General features: G+C 41.6%; 1 protein-coding gene across 1 annotated transcript; it reads left to right on the top strand.

Annotated features, from left to right (window-relative positions):
- Nucleotides 1–4,593: 4,593 nt before the first annotated feature.
- LOC113942937 (p53 apoptosis effector related to PMP-22-like) lies at nt 4,594–15,487 on the top strand. Its single transcript, XM_027634157.1, has 3 exons — nt 4,594–4,928; nt 12,288–12,431; nt 13,055–15,487. The coding sequence occupies exons 1-3, from the start codon at nt 4,718–4,720 to the stop codon at nt 13,288–13,290; spliced, it is 591 nt and encodes a 196-aa protein (XP_027489958.1). The 5' UTR covers nt 4,594–4,717; the 3' UTR covers nt 13,291–15,487.
- Nucleotides 15,488–21,684: the final 6,197 nt, after the last annotated feature.

The following is a 21,684-nucleotide window of genomic DNA, read 5'->3' as shown; positions in this document are numbered from 1 at the left end:
TGAATATCCTTCTTGCAGTCAGGAGCCCAGAACTGACCACAGGATTTGAAGTGTAGCCTCGCCAGTGCTGAGTATAGGGGAGCGATCATTTCCCTAGATCTGCTGGCCACGCTTTTGCCGATTGCAGCCGGAAAGCCATTTTCTCGTTGTGACAGGAGGAGAAACAAGGACAGCTGAGAGGGCCCCGCCGAACCTGGCCAAGCCACTCCGCGGTGCCAGGCGGAGGGTCCCGGGACACGATAAGCCCCTCTTCGTGGAGGGGATTCTGGTGGGAGGCCGCCGCTGCCCTCCCCGGATCTCAACCCCCCCACTTCCAAGCTTTCCCGAGGTTACTCCTGCCCTCTGGCGGCGGAGAGACCGCCAGCCCCGGCCCCATCCCGCCGCCCAAGGACACCTGCGGCGCTTGTAAAAAGTGTCATGGAAGTAGAAATTTCAGGTCTCAAGGAGAGTTTCAGACTTGACACCCGGACTCAGAAAGGTGTGAAAAACCATTTCCAGCTTTGTATTTGATATTGCACGAATATGATATTTTTACAAGTCACATCTCTTGATTTATCAGGTGTGAATAATGTTAGAATAGATACAAGCATGCTCTCTGCAAGAACTAGTCTTTCCCATTCTTCTGAATAAACAGAAGTTCATCTTAAATGAAAACAAAGTAAAAAACAGTGAAACTCTCCATCGCCTTGTAAATAAGTATACACTGTACCTTGGGTTTTCTTGTAGGGGTGGTTCAAAAAGAAGTAATAGCAACTCTAGGAAATAATGTTCATAAGCTGCACCAAGCCCACATTCTGCAGGAATAGTTCCAGTGTTAGCCAGGCAATTGCTAGCACTTTTTAACATCACACATGAAGATGGTCAACATTGGAAAAAGACTTACGGACAAACCCCAAATCACTATAGATATCAAGGATGACACAGTTCTTTATTTAATGTTTTCCTTTTTTTATATTTTGGAAATGCAAATGAGAGGATGAGGTAAAGGAGGAAAAGTTACAGCAACCAGTCCATAGAGCTTAGTTGTCTGAAGATCCTAGATATTGTGTGGTTATGATCTAAGTGAGCCTGAGGCCCCTAGAGAGTTCTGGGGTAAAATCCCTGCTACCTGGGATTCTGCCATTTCCTTTAATAGAAACAGAATTTCACCCAGTGCAACTCCAGGACAGTAGAGAGTCCATTGCAAAACCTAAATGTAGAAAACTGAAGTTTGTGAGCCCATGTGCAGCCTTACGACTGTCTGTATGGCAACCATAGGCACTGTGTATACAGAAGGAGGACTCTTTACTATCCTTTTATTTCTAAGATTTTAGGTCATCTTAGGCTGATGGAGTCACACAAGGTGTCTCTTGCTGGAATGAGAAAGGGTTAGTCACACCTCTGCAGGCCAAACTGTTGCCCTAGTATTTTCACAAGGCTCTTGAAGCAGGCTCAACAGCACATCAATTGCAGAGAGCCAGCTTATTTCATCTATGCCAGCCCCAGATGAGTCTCTAATGTAAACTGAGTTCAACCAAAGGCTACTGACAAAAGCTTGTCAGAAAAATTTCTTTCTTATAAATTCAGATAATGGCAGATTTTGAGCATGCACAAGGAAATTGAAGTTTGATCTGGAAATACCGATGGAGTGGTTGTTGCAGGTTACACTAAGTACGTCCCATCCCTATCCTGTTTTATGGATTGAATGACTACCCTGTTTAGGTGATGCTAATTAGGTATTATGGCTGCGATGCCTGAAGAGAGATTAAGTAGAATTGGGGCACTTGGACATTGAGGAAAGTGAGCATAAGACGCTGCTGAAGGACAACACCCATGAATTACAAAATAATTGGATTTACAACAGGTATTCAGTCTCTGGACATTGGGTTTTTTCCTAATGGTTTAGCTGAGAGGTAAAAAGGCCAGAAAATATAGTGGGATAAAACCCCTGCCCTGAGGTGACTCCCTGCTGCAAGGCACAGAGATGCTTTTGGTTCTGTGCTACCCACCATGTGTCCCCCTTCTGCCCCTCCTCCCCAAAATGAACTCTTGGCAACCAGCCTGCAAATTCCCACTGGCACATTTCAAAGCCTGTGAGAGCCCATCCATACCCGTCTGGGCTGGAGCTGATCTCTGACCTTCACTCAGGGCTACTTGGTTTTCTCCGATAGCTGGGTGAATGATTGCCAGCAGTGGTAAATTATTTACTCCACATAAAGCACCATCTACCAGAGAGGCGTGTCCCTCATTACACTACAGAGAAAAATATTTCTATAGAGCCACGAAGATTATGAAATTATTTTATTATTCACATAATAAAATACATGAAGGTAAGGGTAGTGATGGTGAAAGAAGCTTATGATTCTTTTTTCTGTGGTTAAAGAAAAAATTGGGGAAAGTGTCTAGATTTTCATAGCTACAGAACACATAGCTGTTTTCATGGCTGAAGATATTGTATGTTTGGCAAAGCAGCTTGATCCAGAATGCCCAGATATGTTCAGGTGAGTTTGGTGTTTACTATAGCAAACCTCCTGTTTGTTTTGTTATGTATTAGGGCATCTTTTCCTCATGATCATAGCACTACATGTTTTTCATGTGTGTATCATTGCAGCCCCACAGAGCTGACTCCTACCATCTGGTCTCTGTGAAGATGTGGGTTATATAGCCCAGAGGTGAGAAAAACTACATATGTTACTGGAGCTGCCTCTTTTGCTGCATGAGGCACTGGGTTATTAGTTTGCTAGATTTCCTCATTACTAAATCCAAGTATCACTCACTGGGACTGAAGGCAGATAACTTCACTGACTGTGTCGTAGACCCCCAGTCATACATAATGAAATGTTTGGTATATTATCTTTTAACTTCAGCTAGATTTCCTAGTTGTTTAAAAGCCAAGTATTTGAAAAGAAAGGAGGAGATGGCATTTCTCTCTTCATGGGGTCACTGGGAGAAGCAGAATAGGCCATGCAAGCCACTAATGCCAGAAGTGGGCTTGGACACTCATCTCAGAGCTTGACATTATGCTACTGAAACATCTGGGCACTGAGGCACTCCAGGTGCAGGCACAGCCTTGGGAAACCAAGTCATGCAATTACCAAAAATGGGAGCCAGCTCTATGCTCCTGTCTGAACTGGGGGACCTCCCTAACTTTTGACTTTGTAATGAAGAGAGCACTTTCCTGATGGTGCATTCCTTCTCTGCTGCTTGCAAAATGGATGAATTTTAATGTCACTTCTTCTGACAGCTCACACTTTTTGTGCTAAAGAAAGTACTTTCTGCATCTCCTGCTGAGGTGACTTGAGTGCTGATAGTAAGACTGCTGGAAAATCACTGCTCGGCACTGTGCAAATGAAGTTCTGCTGTAATGACAAAAGAGATGACTATGGTGCCCAGTTCTGCCATTACTTCTCTATGAAAAAACTGTGTGCTGATGACTGAGACTTGCAAGTAGTTCTGGCAAAATTTGTTTAGAGTTCTATTTTATTATGAATTTGGAATGAAATCTGAAGAATGGAAATGAGCATAAGGATGTTGAGAGGGCTGGTCAAACACCACATAGTTTAAGGTAACCTGTCTGAGATTTTGCAACTTGTCTATAGTGATATCATATCATTGTTCAGATTTTTAGCATCACAATCTATTCCCTGATATTTGCCAGTAATTAGTACTCAAATGAGGTTGACCATCCTACCTTGCAGGACACCTCCCCTAAATACCGTTTGAGGAATTGACAAATTTGATTGACAGTTTGATCATATGTGACATAGCTGTGACAAAATCCCAGTTGATGCAGTCCAATAAGAACTCATCCTCATCCTCCATGAAACCCACAGATCTTATTGTAGAGAAGCACTTCTTTCATAACCAAAATTTTGGGTGTTCATTCATGGCATGTGATAGGGAAGCCTTCATTTTGGTCATCTTGCATCTGGGGGTGCATTTCCAGACATCAAATGGGAAAAGGTCAGGGTGCATGGGTCCTGAGTATCACTGCTGGGCTGTGCCCATGAAAGCTGGAGCACAATTGCAATAGAACATTGATTAGATGATCATTAGGAAATGTGCATTTGTTTAATGCTGAGCCTGATGTGATGTAAGTGATAGTTTCCTTGTTAGTAGTCACATTCCCATCCTCATATGACATCTTCCTTTAAGGTGTTTTTTCAACTGCACAGGAACTTACTACAAGCTTTTTGTGCCTGAAGTGGCTGCCACCATCGGTATTATCAATGTTGGGTAATGCTGGTAGGTCCATCCAGTGAACAGAGAGGAGGAGGATGAGCTCCAGTCCCTGGGAGAACGGCAGGGCTCGTGGAACCCCGAGGACGGAAAGTTTTTTCTCTGTGGTTGCGCTTTGCGGTGGCGAGGCCACGACGGAGGAGCGGATGCGGGTGCGGGAGGGTGGCAGACAGCAAGAGGATAAGTGCAAGGGTGAGCCCAGGCGGGGCGAGCCAAGGGCCGGGGATTCTCGGGGCTGGCGTGGAGCCGGGGCCGAGTGGGAGCGGGCTCGCCCAGCGTTCCCTCCCCTTCCCTCCGCTCCTCTCCGCCGGCCCCACCGGTGGGGCCCGCCGGCGGCGGCAGGCTTAGTCAGAGGAATGTGGGTGGGACTCCCTCCTCCCCGGCGCCTTAAAACCCCGCTCGGACCGGGGCGCCTGCAGTCTCCCGTCCCAGCGGAGCGTCCCCGCCACACCCCACCCGCGACGCTCGGGCTCGCTGGGCGCCCCGCCGGCCGCGCAGGATGGTGGTGTGCGGCCTCGCCTGCTGGAGGTGCAGGTGGCTCCTGCCACTGCTGCTGGGCCTGGCCATCATCATGGGCATCATCGCCCTGGCGGGCCGGGGGTGGCTGGAGTCCGAATCGGAGCCCTACGTGCAGCAAGCGTCCCTGTGGGAGAGCTGCACGCGGGGCGAGGAGGACCTCAACTGGAACTGCGAATCCCTCATGGACTACGGTGAGTGAGAAGCCCTCCGAGGGACCCGGGGCAGTGGGTGCCATGGCCATGGACCCTTCCTACCTCTGTTGTGGAGCAGTTGCTTTCCGGAATGAAGTTTCCTTTGCAAAACCAGTACTCGTGCTGTTTTGGGGCTTAAACCAGCAAAGAAACACAGGTCTAGACTGCTTCAGAGCGATCTTTTTTTATCAGTACAACACTGAGAAACCGGAGTGTTGATATTTTGGGTTTTTCTAAAGTTATTTTACAGCCAAAGTAAGACAGCCAACCGGTTACAAGTTCGTCAGTTTGCTTAGCCTCAACTCTCCGCAGGCTGCAGTCCCAGCAGCATTACCTGGCACCAGTGAACTCCCCCGCCCTCTGCCAGAAGCCTCCCTGGTCAGACGGTGAGCGTGCAAACTTTCGCGGGAGGTGTCCTATGCAGAACCACACCTGGACAGTAGTAAAATGGTCTTTCCCCGACTCTTTTGAGGGAGAGAGCACCTTAACTTAACCCTGCCTGGTCAAGACAGTGCAGCTATTAAAATGCCTCCTGACCTGCAGCTTAAAATGGCCTGATGTGGGTTTGCAGGCAGGAAAAAAAAAAAATTCTCTTTCCTTTGTATACCTCTCTGTTGCACTGCGGCCTAAATCAGGGATAATTGCGCCTCTGTTTTAACTTGCTGAGCTGCTTCTGTATCTGGCATCAACAACATAATATTCTTATTGCACACTCTCAGTTTCTAGGTCTTTTGGGGGACTTTTTGTTTTATTACTAGAACACATGGGTCTGATTACATCTGCTTTTCCCAAACCAAAATATTTCTGGACAAATAAGCAGACCCGCCTTAAGATCCTGGATGAGGGTTCTTTAGGGACTGGGAAGCTGGAAGGGTGTGTTTCAGCTGGGAGAGCTGGGACTGCTTCCCTGTGCAGATCCCTTGCTGCCTGAGCAAGGCAGACTGACTTCCAGAAGCTTTTCATTGCAACACTTGTGCTTGAAAGCTAAATCCTGAATATACTGTAAGAGCAGTGGCTTTGTTTCTTGGCCAGGTGATGACTTCAGGCCTCACCTAGGTGGAAGAAATCTGGCTAGTGGGAAAATTATATCCATCTCCCCCATTAGACAGAGAAGAAAAGGTGGTAGAGTTGCTGAAATTTACATTGCAAAAGGAAGAAGTGCTAACACAGAACAGCTGCTGAAATCTGTTTTCTCCTGTAGTGACACTGCTTCTCACTTCCCTGAGTACTGATGGGTGTGTGCTTTGCGTCAGCCCTTGTGGGGCAAAAGTAATGTTCTGCTGTTTTTTCTAGTTAACAAGCTGACAGAGAAGAACAGTATCCTTGACTTGGCTTATTTAAACTCTAGCTTATTTAACCCAAAACTTATTTAAATCCTTGGCTCATTTATACCAATTTGCCTCTTTTCAAATTTTCATAACATCAGTACCACTGTCTACTAAAACAGTATTTACATCTAGAGACAGGATGTAACACATGAGTTCAGGTTTGATTTATTTTGTTTCCTTTTTTCCTATGCTAATGCAATTAGTCTCAAAATAGGTGAGGGCATTTACAAAGGAAAAAATGCCTAGCAGGCATTTACAGCACTGCTCAAGGAAAATTAAACTTAACTAATTGAGATGCATAACCTGTGTTTTGCATACAGTAACTGCTAAGCACTAAACATCCTCCACCTCTCTTGATGAAATGGAGACTTCAGAGTGGATCTCCATTAACAGAAAGTTCTATTAGACAACTTCTTAATTGAGCTGTGGCATGTGTACTAAGAAAAGGAAGAGAAAAAGCAGCTGAGTTGCTTATTTTAAATGAGGGGAAAGGGGCGAGAACAGACAAATAAAGATTTGCAAATAAGAGTGTCTCATAAACTGCATTGCTTCTTAATACACATTTGTAAATGCCACATGAGAGGGAAGAAGTGAAAGGGAAAAAGAAGAGTAGGATGTCATTTGGTAGGGAGGCAGGGAAGGGATTTTGTTTAGAGTTCTGTACTGGTCTGCTTCTGGGAAGTACTCTGGCTGGCAGCGTCTGTGTATTATCAAAATGTTGCAGTGCAGAGGTGTTGTACTGCACTAGAATATGACTCAAGATGACTTAATCTAGACCATTGCAGGATTAAACTCTTGGCTTGGTGTTTAAAACATATCAGTAAACCATCAGCTGTGACAAGGATTATTTGCAATGTGTTCCTTGGAGAGGGCGATTGTCTCTATAGTGATGAGGCTGTACGTTTAGGAGCAGTATTTGTGGGTGGCTGTACCCTCCTGGTTCTGAATGGCTGATCCCAGCGACTTTGCTTTGAATTAACACTGTAAAAGTGGGTGTGTATGTGTGCAGTAAAGGTAACCCATTAGGTTAACTCTTTCTTGTATTCCTAACAGCCAGTTGGTGTTCATTAAGTACACAACAGCCAAGGAAGACAAAGGCAAACACTCATATTAGGTGCCAAAAAAAACCCCCCCCAAACCAAAACAACAAAGGCAAGGAAAAAAAAGGTGGAACCTAGAATTGGGAGCCCAGCCTTTGTGAATCATATTTCACTGCAGCTGTACCACTGTACCTGTGTCCCTAGAGGCATGGACTTTGATACCACAGATTATTGGTGAAGCTGAGTGCATGTGTCGACTTCACCGAGGGGCCAGGTAAATAAAGGAGGAATGTTAGATGTACACTTATATTTTTCAGTACACCTCTTTTCAGGCATGCTTTTGTCTGATTTACGATGCCAGGATGTATTCAAGACAAACTTAACAACATTTATAGTGTCATCCAGGCACCTGGAAGATGCTAATGGGAACGGTGTAGCAGTTGGTGTCCCTACCTACACCCAGAAAACATTACTGCAACTTCCTGGTAAAAGAACCCAGTGAACAGGTGAGGCTTGTGACTCTGCCAGTGCGCTTTGCTGGCTCCTGGGCAGGTACACTTCCACTGCTAACAACCCAGAGACTTTAAAAGTGGAAATGTATAGGACTGTGCCTCTCCTCAGCTCCTGGCAGAGCCAACTGACTTAAGCCAAATTTGTACCGGAGGGCTTGTTTTTAATAATTTGATGTTATAGCATTTGCTTTTCCTGCACTCCGAAAGCCAAAACAGAGTTGTGACTCCCAGTATTAATTTCCAACCAGCCCTCCTAGCAAACCTGTGATCCTGGGCTCTTCTGTCTTGTGGTGGTTATGCACATAGCTTCCCTTCACCAGTCATGCTATCACGGAAGTTTGCGCATTATCTGAGCAAGAAAATGGACTGACAGTGCTCTTTTGCTTGGAGTCCACTACTTCTTTATTACATTAACAAATGCAGATATTTTTTGACATTCTATGTCATGGGCTCTCAAGGCCAAACAAGAATTGCTACTGACATTTATATAGAAAAAAAAAATATTAAAGCTACAGTGTAAAAACCTGCCCCATCTATGCATGTCATGATAAAAACTTCTACCCTAAGATTCCAGTTTTTCATAAGCTAACAAACTAGCTTCTGCTTTTGGAAATAAGTAAATGAAGATGAGAAAATCTTGTTACTTCAAATCCTGGAGAAGTTCATCCCCCTGATAGACTACTTTCCTAGCCCTTCTATTATTTTCTAAAAGGAAATCTAGATTTAAATACTTTAGCCTGTAGAGATTCCATCTTCTCCCTGGTGAGGCTGAGGCATGACCATATGAAATCAGGAAATATACCTAATGCTAAGGCCCTGTTGCTTGCTTTCTTTTAATTTCATCATATTACTGGTGCTCATCATTTACATTAAGTAATCCTGACCACTCCTAGTTATTTGCATGATAACATTTGCAGCTTAGTTCCTTTCCATAGTAATCATTAGTGTAATGTAGTGCTATGCAATAAAACTCTTAATCTTTCCTAATAATTATAGACCTTCAGCTCCTGAACAGTTGTTTTTTTAATGTTCTTTCAACACCCACCTAATTGATAAATACTTTTCTGCTGATTAGATGCAAAGAACTTTATTCTTTGAGGCCAAGCCAACCTGGGAACACTAGTATCTCCAACTATTTTTCTGCTTTTCTGCTCTCCTACTCTTCCGCCTTTCATTTTATGCAGCTCCTAATTAGTGTGATGTTATTGGTGGATTTCATAAACAGACATCATATTTATGTCTACAATACTCTCTCTGCCAAATGAATGGAACTGAATATTTTATATTTTTATGGAAAACTTAAATCCTATCTAAATATCTTCTGATTAAAAAGTACTTCTGAGCACAAACCAGCTAGAAATTGGGGCTGATCTGTCCTTCTCTGAGCGTGAGCAGATCTCTCCAGCTCTTAAGGTAGAAAAGGGTGAGAGGGTAAACTTGCACTCTTTCCTCCTGGGAGCTGTAGGGGGAAGATCTTTCAGACAGACAGGAGAGCTGGGTGCCTGTGGGGACTCAACCAGCTCTCGGAAGTCTTTAGAGGGACAAGGAGTTGGGAAAGCCTGACTTGATAGGTATGGGGATGAGGGGGATTCTGCATGCAGAAACAGCAATTTCAGTCTGAGCCCTGCAGCAGCCCCTCTGCTGAATGCTCTCCATGTTGGTGGGGGGTAGCAACAGTTCTTGTGGATAAGAAACATGCCAGGGCTGCACCCTGTGCTCAGGAAAGATGCAGGCTCCCATCCCAATCTCTCTTGTCAGTCACTTATTAGAAGACTTAGGTTAATTTTTGAGATTTTTCTTATATTGTGTGTATATATAAGTCTAGAGCTTTTTGCTGCTCTTTTTCTGATTCTCACAGGGGATCAAATGGCAGGCTGGTTGTTCACTGGCTGACTACTACACTAGTCCAGCCCAGAGCACACACATCGAGTGCTGTGGCTAGCACATATGTCTCAGTCTTACCAGGTCTTGTCAGTATCAACTTGCTGTTAACTGCTGTTGGAAAAGATAATCCAGCAGGAGAAAGAGAGGAACTTATGGGATCACCAGCACTGAGCTCTGTCACATGTGAGCACAAAACTTGCTGAATTTCGTAATGATGGTGCCTACTGTTGCCCTGTTTCTGAAGACCTGAAACAAAGCTGAGCTTGATATTAATCTTCCTGACAAGGTATCTCCTGCAGCCATATATGTTGTCATTTTCAGATTGCCAGAGAGAAGAAAATAAATCATTTTGAGCAGAGCTGGGGCTGACCTGTATCCAAAAGCTTGTTATGCTTGTAGAGTAAGCACAGATGACACAAAAATGGCAGAGAGAGCACTGGGGACATTCTGGCTTGTATTCCTCCAGTTGTGTTTTTTGTTGCACCAAACCTCAAGGTATCTAACCTGAGTTGCAGCCTAAGTTTTATCAAACAGATGCCAGATTTGTCTTCCTATATCTTGTCAGCATATGTAATGCATCTGAAAGGGAATGTGCTATGGTAACTAAGTGTTCTACTTGTTGTGCTTTTTTTCTTCATATGGTAAATATTGATAAGTAGTTTTCCAAGGTCATTTAGTCTGAATCAGTTTTCCTGGGCCGGCCGTGTGTAATGGTTACATATCTCTTTACATGAGTTATCACTGAAGAAATCCTATTGAGGAGACAATATTCAATGCCTCTTAGGTATGTATGAGAATATTTTGTATGAAAAGATTTTATCAGACTGCTGACATAGTTTTAATTTCCAGACACTCATCAGGTGTCCTCCTTCCGTCCCTCCTTCCTTCCCCCTCAGCATTCCCTTAGGCAAAGGGTATGCAACATGCACAACGAGCTGAAGGAGAACCAATTTGAAAAGTTTTTGCTGTCTTGAGTAGCTCCAAGAAGGGAGAGGGAAGAGAAAACCCTTTTCCTTGTCTTTTGTATGTCAGCTTTATTGTGTTCAGGTGGCAGTGGTGGTGGTTGGGAGTTTTGGGCAGAGATTTGGCTGACAGATACCTGCTGTATTTCACTTTTGCTGCTAGAATAGAGGGGAAGGAAACCAGTTCAAACTGATCTAATTAAAATAGCTGTAAAACAATGCTTTGCTTTCAGATGGCAAATTGATGTATGTAGTGGAGGTGTCTGAGATAGTTTTACTGCATTCTCTGTCACAAATTACTGTTTCTCCCTATTTGTGCAACTAATACAGTACATGAGCCATTCTTCTGCTTACTTTTTGCACAGAAAGAATGGAAGCCACAATGAAAGCAAGATATCTCCAAAGTCACTTCAACTGTGTTGGAATGGACAGCTCTGAAGAAAGAGATTTTTTTTTAAAATGTTCTGACCTAGATCTCACTGCCATCTTTATTCCTACATTAGAGGGAGCTCAGGATCTGGCCCTACCTCTGTCTGTGTGAAAGTAGAAACCCACATTATGTAGATGTGGGAATTGAATTGTGATGACAGCTGACTGGAAAACAAAGCACTAGCCAGTATAGTTTAGCCCTTGTGGGCAGGTATCCTGCCTCCAGGGCAGGAACACCTTTGCTTATAATTGTTTGCACTGGGCTCACCTCAATTACTTGGTTTCTGAAGTGGACAGGGTCTGTGAAGGCCTCTTTGCAAGTCTGTGTTACTTCAAAAGTGGAACTGCTGGCTGTTTTTCTAGGAGGTTTTCTTACCATTGTTGCCTTGGCACTGGCCTATGGTGTGTGAGTTGTGGGTGCTAGTGCTGCTCTGCTGGAATATGGCCACTTGCTTCATGCCTGAACCTCTCCAGCATGCAGTAGCTTGATCCTAAGAATCTCCACCAACCTGTTCCATCAGTGATGTTTCATCAAGTAATGATTCAAAGAAGACTTCAACTTTTAACTCAGATTTGGCTGTTTCTCTTCCACCTGCTATGTTTTAGCTGTGAATAGATATTTATCTTCAAGACCTTTCTTTTTGTCATCTTTTCAGCTATTCCAAATTTATTTCTTTTTGGTCTTGCTAATTTTGCTACAGGTGCACTGTTGTTGTCATAAAAAAACAGGAAGAAATTGTATACTCACAGCACTGTTATTTCCCAGAAGTTATTGACTGTGGTGGTACCCTCTTGTCTGCTTTCACACTTCCCTGTGCATGGAAGTGGTTTTGTAAACTTGCATATCAAACAGGAGCTGTAACAATAAAGTGCACTGTCAGCAGCTGTGTGCCCTATCTGCTCTGGTGTCTGTGGGTCTTACAGATACAGAGTTTGATGGTGCTATCTCTATTATGTGCTGCACTATATCCCTCTTTTCAGCAAGACAAATTAGTGGACAGGGAGTTCTGTGCTGCTCCATCAATGATGATGCCTCTCTGCTCTGCAGCTGTGTGATTTGGAGGCATTCAGTATTGCTTTGAAATAAGGACATGCTTCTTACAGTAAAAGATTTCAATAAAAATGATTAAAGAACACCAAAGAAATGCATTGACCTACAGCAGTGTACTGCTGTGTATAACATCTTCCTTGTTTTCTCTTCTAGGCTGGGGGAGAGCAGCAGCTGCCACATACCTCGTTGGCTTTGTGATTCTGGTCATCTGTTTCGCTCTTGCAGTCATCGCGTTCTCAATCGAGATACTCCGCTTCAACTTTGTGCGAGGAATTGGAGGCTTGCTCTTTGTTGTTGGTAAGGCTCGGCACAAAGACAAGGTTATTTGAGATGTAGAACAGGCATCAGCAGAAAAACATGATAGATGGAGCCTCCCTTATGAAATTAGCTGTCTTAGTCTCATTTATGACTCATTTTCATGAGAAACAAGGAAAGGTTGATTTCAGAGAAGAATGGTTATGGAAGTTATCCAGTGAGTTTTGTCAATTTGCACTTTTCCAAAAGCACTGTACAGGGACACCCAACACCTTTGACCCCACATGTCATATGCTAAGACTTAGGAGCTGAGAGCCCTGGGTGCTTCCCACCTTTCTGATGGGAGGAGGAACAACGGGACTATGGGAGGTAACTGGCTCCGCAGGGTTCACTGTGCCTTGCTGTAGGACAGGGCTGGTCATGGCATGCAGATATGTGCCTTAGCAACCTGGCAATGTCAGCTGTAGCTGCTGCAATCAGATAGGCGTGGGGATCTGCCTTGGCCAGAAGTCACGTACTTCTGTAAGAATGCAGATTTGATTGCAGGACTGAAGCTAGTCCTTACATATCTTAAATATGCAGTTATCTCCAGGTACGTTTTCTTAGTGGGAACTGTAATACATTCATTGTAATTTACTCCTGCTGTTCTTTTTCTCTCATTCTAGCTGCATTCCAGATCATTGGCTTGGTCATTTACCCAGTGAAATTCACAGAAGATATTCCACTGACAGGAGATAATATGTTCAGCTGGGCCTATGGCTTTGGTTGGGCCAGCACTGTCGTCGTTATAGGTTGTGCTTTCTTCTTCTGCTGCCTCCCCAACTGGGAAGATGAAGTCCTGGGAAACATCAAGCCTACCTATTACTACTCTTCCCCAGAGAGAGCACCATACTTAAATTGAAAGATTAAGTCCAAGTACAGTCAACTGTCAAAACAACAAAGGAGTACCTATGATGTACATCCGATGTGATTGTAGGAGACTGAAAAAACCCACCTTATTTCACCAGACTATTTCTTACTCTCCCTGGCAATAAATTAGGAAAAATACTGGCATCTTTAAGCAAATAACTTTTACCTAAACTATTCAGTTATATATTCTCATGTCAGTTCTGTTTGGGTGGTTTACTTGCTCCTTCCCCTCCCAACTAATTATTCAAACATTTGCTTATGAATAAAGAGGGTTGTGTTTCAAGTGTAGAAAGGAAGAGGATAGATTTTAAACAACCCATTAGTGGGTCCTGCAAGATTTTTTTTTTCCATCTCTGACAAAATTGCATTAAATGGACCTAGAAAAAAAGCAGCCTTCCAAAGAATGTTTTTCTTCCATCAAAGTCAGTCCCAAGGAAGGAACTTCCCTGGGACTGTCATGGTCACCTGTCACCTAAAAATCTTTTCTTGTTTCTGTTACTGTACTGATTAAAAGCTATTTGAATTAAGGGGAAAATTAAATTAAAATTTATTTTCCACCAATTGATGCTATTAGACAGAGATCTCCTCTAAAGCATGGAGCTGGTGGGTAACAGTGGCTAATGTAACATTGATGGGTTTGTGGCCACAGCAGGACTTGTGATGGAGTCACAGATATATGTTTAATATATGTTGTCATAGAGACAATCAATAAAATTTCAGATGTTAAAACTATGTATATTTTTACATGGTATTTCAGGGATGCTGGTCTAGAAAACATCTCTGAGTAGAAACATAAACTGTTCTACTTGTCTACCTTTTTAAAGCTGCAGTGTTTTAATTATCAGTGTACTTTGGAGGGAAATCTTAGCGTAAGGTATCTGAAAACCTCCAAAAGTTTCTAACACTGTAGGTACCTCGGTTTAGTAAACTTGGGGCTATTTCATGAGTCACTAGGGGTAACAGGCAAAAATAGGTAAGCAGTTCTGTGAGCAATTTATGTATGCAAACTTCATACAGACATCTGTGTCGGAGTAATCTGGCTGGCTCCTAGTTTGTGTTTCTGCAGTCAGCAATTCCAAATAAGTATTCCAGCAAAGCAGAGCTGTGTCTGTGTTGGTCATGGACCTGCAGCAGCTTACAGCAGATTTAATTATGGTCTATAATCTTTGTCAGGGCTTTCTTCATCTGGGGAAGAAGGAAGAAGCTTATTTTGTGAGCTCTTCTTCCAGCTTTGGGAGAAGCAGCTCTAGCAAAGACAGACTGAGGGGGGTACAGGTAGGGTGGAAAGCAAAGGTTGTGTATTACTCTGTTACTTCTTGCTCTCATGAACCCAGTACTTAGGGGAGGGTAAGTGTATGGGTATGTGTATTCATGCACGTGTACAAAATAGAACTTAAAAAGCATTAACCAACATACTGTAAAGCTAAAGTAATTTACAACAAATATTTTACAATGCCCAGTATTTCTTGTACTATACATTTTATAGCTTTCCATTTTGTAACACCTTTTTTAACTTGATAATACTATATATTGAATGTGATCCTGTTTTGGAAAAGTCATGTGACTTCTGAAGGTCCCTCCAAGGCCTGTATTTTATAATTTTACAGAGCATTAATGTCTGCAGACTTAAGAATTGTGTTATGAGCTCAGTTGTGGAGTATACAATCAAGTGTATTTGTGATTCTTTCTGAACAAGAGAATTCTGTGACAAATGTATCCCTTTTTTTTTTTCATTTTCTGTACAGTACTGGCTGTCGGGGAATATTGTGTAGACTTACCTGTATCATAAGTAATGATAGTAATTACTTCTATTGAATTCAAAACACAGCAGAGAATCCCAAGTCTGGAAAATTCTTGTACAGCTAAAGCTGAGAAGGAGGTAAAAAAAAGTAAGAAAATGGATGCCTTTCCTAATGAGAGGGAGGATGGTATGGTAATCAGGTTTAGCATAATTTCAGTCTTTTGTGTGCTTTCTTATAAGCATCGTCGTAACTTGTCAAAAAAGCACAGATGTAAAATAAACTTGGCTCTGAATGTACTGGGAGCGGTAGAAGCACAACCAGTGTGTTACACAATTAAGATGTTCCAGAGAAAGCTATTGCAAATAGTCATTAATTACTTTGAAGTGATACTAATGTATATGACACTCCTTTCAAATGTGGTGGCTTAATTAAAAATGTTTTAACTTACAGTTGTAGAAACTTGGTGGTGTTTGTGGTTCATGGGTTAATTTCATAAACTCAAACAAGTAGTCATTCTTACCATCTCTTAACATGAATATCAGTATCCATAAAGTGTCGGGTTAATAAAATGAAGTTAATGACCTTGTGTCCAGGAGGTGGCAGCTTAATTTTCCAGTCAAATAAGCTTAGGTAAACAATGCAAAACATGTCTGTGCACTTTTTTTGGAAGTGCCAGGCATAGAATGTTCTTTGCTAAGCCAAAACCTCTTAAGTGCATCACAGCTTAAGGGGGAACTCTAAACATTTAAAGTACAGAACAGTCTACAGGAGGAATGGATGTGGGAATTCTATTCTTTATCAAAACTGTTCCAAGTGCCTTTCCTATACTGATCAAGAACTTTAAATAGTGAGAAAAAGATGGTGTACTGGCCTGCTATTTTCAGCGGAAGGCGGCACTTCTCTTGTGATTAGAAACCTTCCCCTTTCTAACCTCAGATTATGTGAGGTCCACATTATAGCCCTGTGCTAGTGTCATTCTGTATCCTGAACAACTCTTTTTTCCTCTGCATTTTTACAGAGAGCAAATCTGTCAGTCACTGCTGTCTTACACCAGCCTATGGCTTCTGATTTCTGGAAAGACAGGCTCATTATTCCCCTGTTTGTTTTTTTTAATCTGTTCTCTTCCTTAAATGTCTTAATGTTACGTACAGTTAATACCCTGGATTCTGGTGCCTTGCATGGATTTCTTTTGGGGTTTTGGTTCCATGCCTCCCCCCTCTTAAGTAGTCTTAATTTTAAATACACAAATGGGGAAAATATTTTGTTTCCTTTTAGTTTTTCCTAAATGCTGTGAAGATAATTAGAGGACTTCTATAGTGCCCTTCTTTTGACAGGAAGAAAATTTGTACTCTTGTTTGCCTGAAATTCTGTATTAAGCTGCAACCTAAATCTGTGCTCACTAAAATCCCCTGAACAGCTCCAGTGAGCTTCAGGCTGCAGTGTCACTTCTTCTAATCCAACCCTGGAGAAAAGAGAGTAGTTCAGGAGAATATGAGCACACTTCACCCTTGTCTCAGGGGGAGTTATGGGCAATCAAAAATGTGCATAACTGAGTGCTAGGGAAGGCTAATTGACCTGAATGGGATGACTAATGCTTAAATCTCATGGATATGGGAAACAGCTGCCACACCCCACTGGGATTTTGTATTTTTAGTTGACGCAACAAGTGACTAATTTTTTAGACAATTCATTGTCAAGGAAGAATCCTAAAAGAGTATTCACCTGACCTTTACATCCTGCATACAAGGGCTTTTGGACCTAGAGTACATACATAAATCAAGAGTGTAGTAACAGATCATTAGGAGGAGATGGGTTGTTATGGTGATAAGTACTCTAGAAACAAAACCACCCATATGCTAAAAGAAAATATTGTGCACACACACACACACAAAGAGTTGTTGAGATCATTGAACACTTACGAATTAATGATGAACTAAGCATATATATCTATGGAAACTGAGATGCTTTAGGAGATGCACAACAGCTGAGAGGGCTGGTCTCACAGCTCAGAGCAGTGGAGGTTACTGCCAATGTGGAACAGGCTCCTGAAAAACCAGGTTATTCTGTGCCAGTAGGTGAAGTTGCATAGATTTTTAAATTAACTTGGGAGATGATACTCACAACCAGAATAAAGTTTAATCAAATCTGGAGGATGTATTTATCAAAGATAGGGATGCTGAGTTTCTGAATGTGATTACTGTAACAGTTTATACAGGAATAGTGAAATCCATGTGCAATAGTTCACAGAACCTGGTATATGCTGATGTTACTGCACAGGTGCAGCAGTTTTATGTGTAGATCCCATTGAACAAGAATGTGTCGATTTTCCTGAGTGTATGCAGTGTATTTATAAAATAGGTCCAATGAATCCATGGTGCAGGTCTGCACTGGTACACTAAGCAGCCTTTAGTCTGGGATTTCCTGGTGTCCAAAGCTGTGGGCAAAGCTGCTCCAGTTACAGAATTTGACATCTAGAAATCCCAGGCAAAAATCCAATGGCCTCAAATTTTGCCTCTAGAAACTTATATTTAAGTTACTTGGGAGTTGTCAAAATAATCCAAAGGGGTTTTTTATTATGATTTTTGAATTCATAAATTTAATAAGACTGTATTTATAATGAAGACTTTAGAAGAAAACATGTGGACATGCCTAGAACTTTATAATGTTTCAGCTATAAGCAAGATAAATAATAATGTATGATAAGAACTATTCATTGTGTAATATAATTAATAGAAATAAATAAATATCTAATAAATAGAAATTAATTATATTCCTCATGGGTTCATCTTTGCAGGATTGGATAACACTAGAAGAATTGGTATGACTGCTGCTTTTTATTTATTTATGGGAATGTGGACAACACATACTATTTTTAACAGAGGTTTTTGTGAATACAGAATATTTTGTAAGCAATTTGAAAATAACTTTTTTCTCTGATTTGGAATAGAAAAACAAAACAACTCTCAAAACAAAACTTGGGAAACTCATAATTGCCATTTTGAATCTAGACAATAGGAGAAGTTGAAAATGTTGCCAAGAAACCACCAGTTTCATTTCAGCCTGTTTGTCAAATCAGATTCATATCAAACATTTAAAACTGAAGAGGTCATTTCCATATAAGATATTGGCTTAAGCAAAATCCTACTTTTGGCTGGAGAATTTCAACGTGAAAAATCCTGGCTGAAAATCTTAAAAGATATACTTGGTGTTCGTGTCATAACTGTAGATCTCAGAGTGCTTAAAGAAGTAGCTGTTCCCAACTGACCTATAAGGCACAGCAAATAAAAGCCATTCCTTTGACAGAGAATTGTAAGTAGAAAGGCTGTGGCACCAGGTAATTACCTAAGTAAAGCTAATTTTATTCCTCTTCTAAGGCAACTGAGCTATATGCTTTGCAAGGAGTTACTGTTATGATCCACTACAATAGGACAAGTATTAGTCAGCCTACCTATGCCACAGAGAAGTTTTGGAGCCCAAAGAAAGTAGGTTAAGTAAAATTATCTCATATGTAGAAGAGGACTGTGTTGTACCACTGTAACTGCTTACACAGGACTTCATAAAATCCCTGTATGTAATATGCTATGATTCTTTGATTCTATGATTCTTTGTGCTCACCAGAGAGCTTGTGATCCTGGCAACCACACAAGGAAAATTCAGACACCCACAGCTGTTAACTGTGTAGTGGATTTACAGGGCCCCGTTTATTTCAGCCATTTGTCTGGAGAAGTTGACGGAATTCATCAAACTTCTACAGAGCATCTTTAAGAAATACCTGGTGATTAAACCTTGTTCCAGTATAGAGCTTATCATGTCCTTTAGCAAAAACTAGCTGACAATTAAATCCATGCTCAGACACACAGTCTTTGTACTTTCCCAATCTTGTGTTTTCCTTATTTGTGTTTTCCTAATACAGTCTTGAATTGCTCACATAAATGACAACCCTGGATGCTGCCCTCTTTGCATCTCATGTGTTAAAATTTACTGGTTTGCACATGTAGCCTTGGTAAGGAAAGGGAGAAAGTCCTTTCAGGCCTAAGAGTTTGTCCTGTCAAGGCAAGCCTCCTTTACTGACAAGAGCCAGCCAGTGCTGCACATGGGTCAGGCTTCGGAGGTTCCACAGCAAGTTTGTCCTGGATGACTCTTGATAAAAATCTTAACAAAACCCTGTGGGAATTTGCCTCCGAGCTCAGCAGTCAGTAAATAGAGGAAATATCAAACATCTGCAGAACTTTCCTGTGCTGCTTGGGGCAGATAGAGGAAGGCTTTCCCAAACACAGAGCAGAAGGATTGAGCACTGACCACTCCCAGGTCATCATCATAAGAGTCATGGAGGAGTCACAGTGTCTGGCTACCACGGGAGAGTGCCTCAGAAAGGGCTGGTGTGGGGGAAACTACAAGATCTGAGTTGAGTTCATTTTTTTAGGAGGATGTTCTTATTTTGCAAAGAAGTAAAATCAAGTCCTATTTAAAATGCATTTTCAGTATCCTTCTAATTAACATAAAGGAATTGCAGTTTGGATTACCCTGTGAACACTTTTGATGTCTAAAGGTATTTTTCTACATGTGCTTACTGTGGATGAAATATTAGTCACATTGAGAACGCTATTGCCTTACTGCCCAGGGGATGCAGGGCAGTGACCACAAGGTATAATTTGGCTGAGTTGCATCACTGTATACCCTGTGGTTGTAACAATAACCGCAGTGCAGCCCTTTCCAAAGGAAAACAGCAGATTGGCATTATTAGAAAGAAGGGCTGATAGTTGTAAATGGATTAATAAAGATAACAGTAATAATTAGGAGATTTACGATAGCTCATGACAAACATGTTTCTCAGTTGCCCAGAGTGACTTATTAGATGTAAGATAACACACAAGAGAACACATAATAAAATAAACCTAGCAAAGCTTTTAAAATCCAAACTCTGGGAATTTGTTTTTTATAAGCAGTGTGAGCATTAGAGAATGAAAATATGCTTGCTGCAAAAGCCATGAACATACACTACAGCTGGTCATCTTATGATAATCCAGTAATTTATATAGTTTAGCTGATCAGGTCAGAGACTAAAGGTGAGTGAAAATGTGCTGCCAATCATTTCTAAGCTTCTTCTTCCACTAAGAAGAAGTGGCTGTCTTGGCTGAAAAAGGCATATTTTTATTTTTAGTGCTAATGCCTCTTAGCTCTAATGATTATTTCAAGTAATAAGAATGAAGATTCATTAGCAATATATTTAGTTGCAGAAAGTGCACTACGATCTAACAAACAGTTTTAACACTGATAATATATAATTTTCAACAGATGATGCCAGGAGGGACTATCCACAGATACCTGAAAAGGAGAAAAAGCATTTGCTTTCATGTAAGCACCCAGCTTGTACATTGCAAAAGACAAAGCATGGTGAGGGTACGTCATCATTTCAAATCACTTAAAGTTTCCAACTATTTTCCCGTTTGTCATAGAACTATCAGAATTACAAGAGATAGATGCATCATTTCATCACCTTTGAATGATGAACCCTCTCTGCTCTTCCAGATATCACAAAATACCCTTTTACTGAACTTGAAGATTGCTTGTAGTTCTAAATTACTTAGGGATGACAAAAACGGGCAAGACACAGAAACACCCGTGATGATTGAACACTACTCACCTTCTTTCACAGCTTGACAATGTGCTCTATGGTATCACCTTGCAAATGCTAACATTTGTGACAGTATGCATTCATCCACAGGTGAGCTACAGCAGAAACTGATGACAAATCTTTCAGTCATAAGTGCCTACCCGAAACATGGCTGAGCATTCTAAATGCAGGGAAGACCATTTTAGTCCTCAACGAATATTGGCTCTTGTTTGTTGATGAGAAACAAGACATCAGTTTTGTCTTGTGATGACAAGTGCTGATTTCATACTAGATTTCCAGTACAAAATTGCTTTAACTTGATTTGGCTATTTCCTTAGAAAGCTGTAATTTTGTGGAAGATTGAAACTTGGCAAGAGATTGGATACAGACAGCTGAATGAGGGCTTGTCTACACTCTACTGCCACATTCATGAGTGTTTCTGAAGTCATCTTTAAAAATCCATTTCATATCCATATCTGTGTTCTCTCAATCTTTTGGATTCTATTGTGCCTATTTCTACCTCAGCTGTGGCAACAGAAAGAACATGTGTAAACAGACTTGGACAGCTTGCATCTACCAGCATATTGCACTAAGGGTGAGCGTCTAATGATGATACATTGCAGTGTTATAGAACTGGTAAATGGCATTTTAAACATTAGGTTAATGATAACTGAATTTGTGGATAGCACAGATGTGGAGTACAATGAAAGCTACATTCTATTCTAAGGAAATGCTTATTCTGTTCCCTAAAGTTCACTTTACAAAAAAACATGTGAGACTCTCCCTTAATTTCAGTTCAGAATAGCAGACGACATGTCTTCATGGTTGTCTTTAGCTTTTAGTGCCATTAAAATTCAATAGCCAAAACTGTAAAAGTGTCTCCTGCTGTTGCAGAGACCTGATGGATGCCCTTGATGGACTTCTCACAGCCACAGGAATATTGGACTGTGTCGGAGCCACAGGGCAGCTGCTGACAGGATGCTTCAGCTAGACAGAATAAGAGATAAAGCAGCCATGCCACTGCTAATCT

This window comes from Corapipo altera, unplaced genomic scaffold (genome assembly GCF_003945725.1).
Source record: "Corapipo altera isolate COAL_440 unplaced genomic scaffold, ASM394572v1 2b, whole genome shotgun sequence".
In the NCBI taxonomy this organism is placed as follows: Eukaryota; Metazoa; Chordata; class Aves; order Passeriformes; family Pipridae; genus Corapipo; species Corapipo altera.
Note: the sequence above shows the minus strand (reverse complement) of the source record. Positions and strands in the feature narration are given on the sequence as shown.

Bases quoted from the DNA above. Each gene is read 5' to 3' on its own strand.
- LOC113942937 (XM_027634157.1), top strand. From the start codon at position 4,718: ATGGTGGTGTGCGGCCTCGCCTGCTGGAGGTGCAGGTGGCTCCTGCCA. The intron at 4,929-12,287 runs GTGAGTGAGAAG...TTTCTCTTCTAG, and splicing joins CGAATCCCTCATGGACTACG to GCTGGGGGAGAGCAGCAGCT. The intron at 12,432-13,054 runs GTAAGGCTCGGC...CTCTCATTCTAG, and splicing joins AGGCTTGCTCTTTGTTGTTG to CTGCATTCCAGATCATTGGC.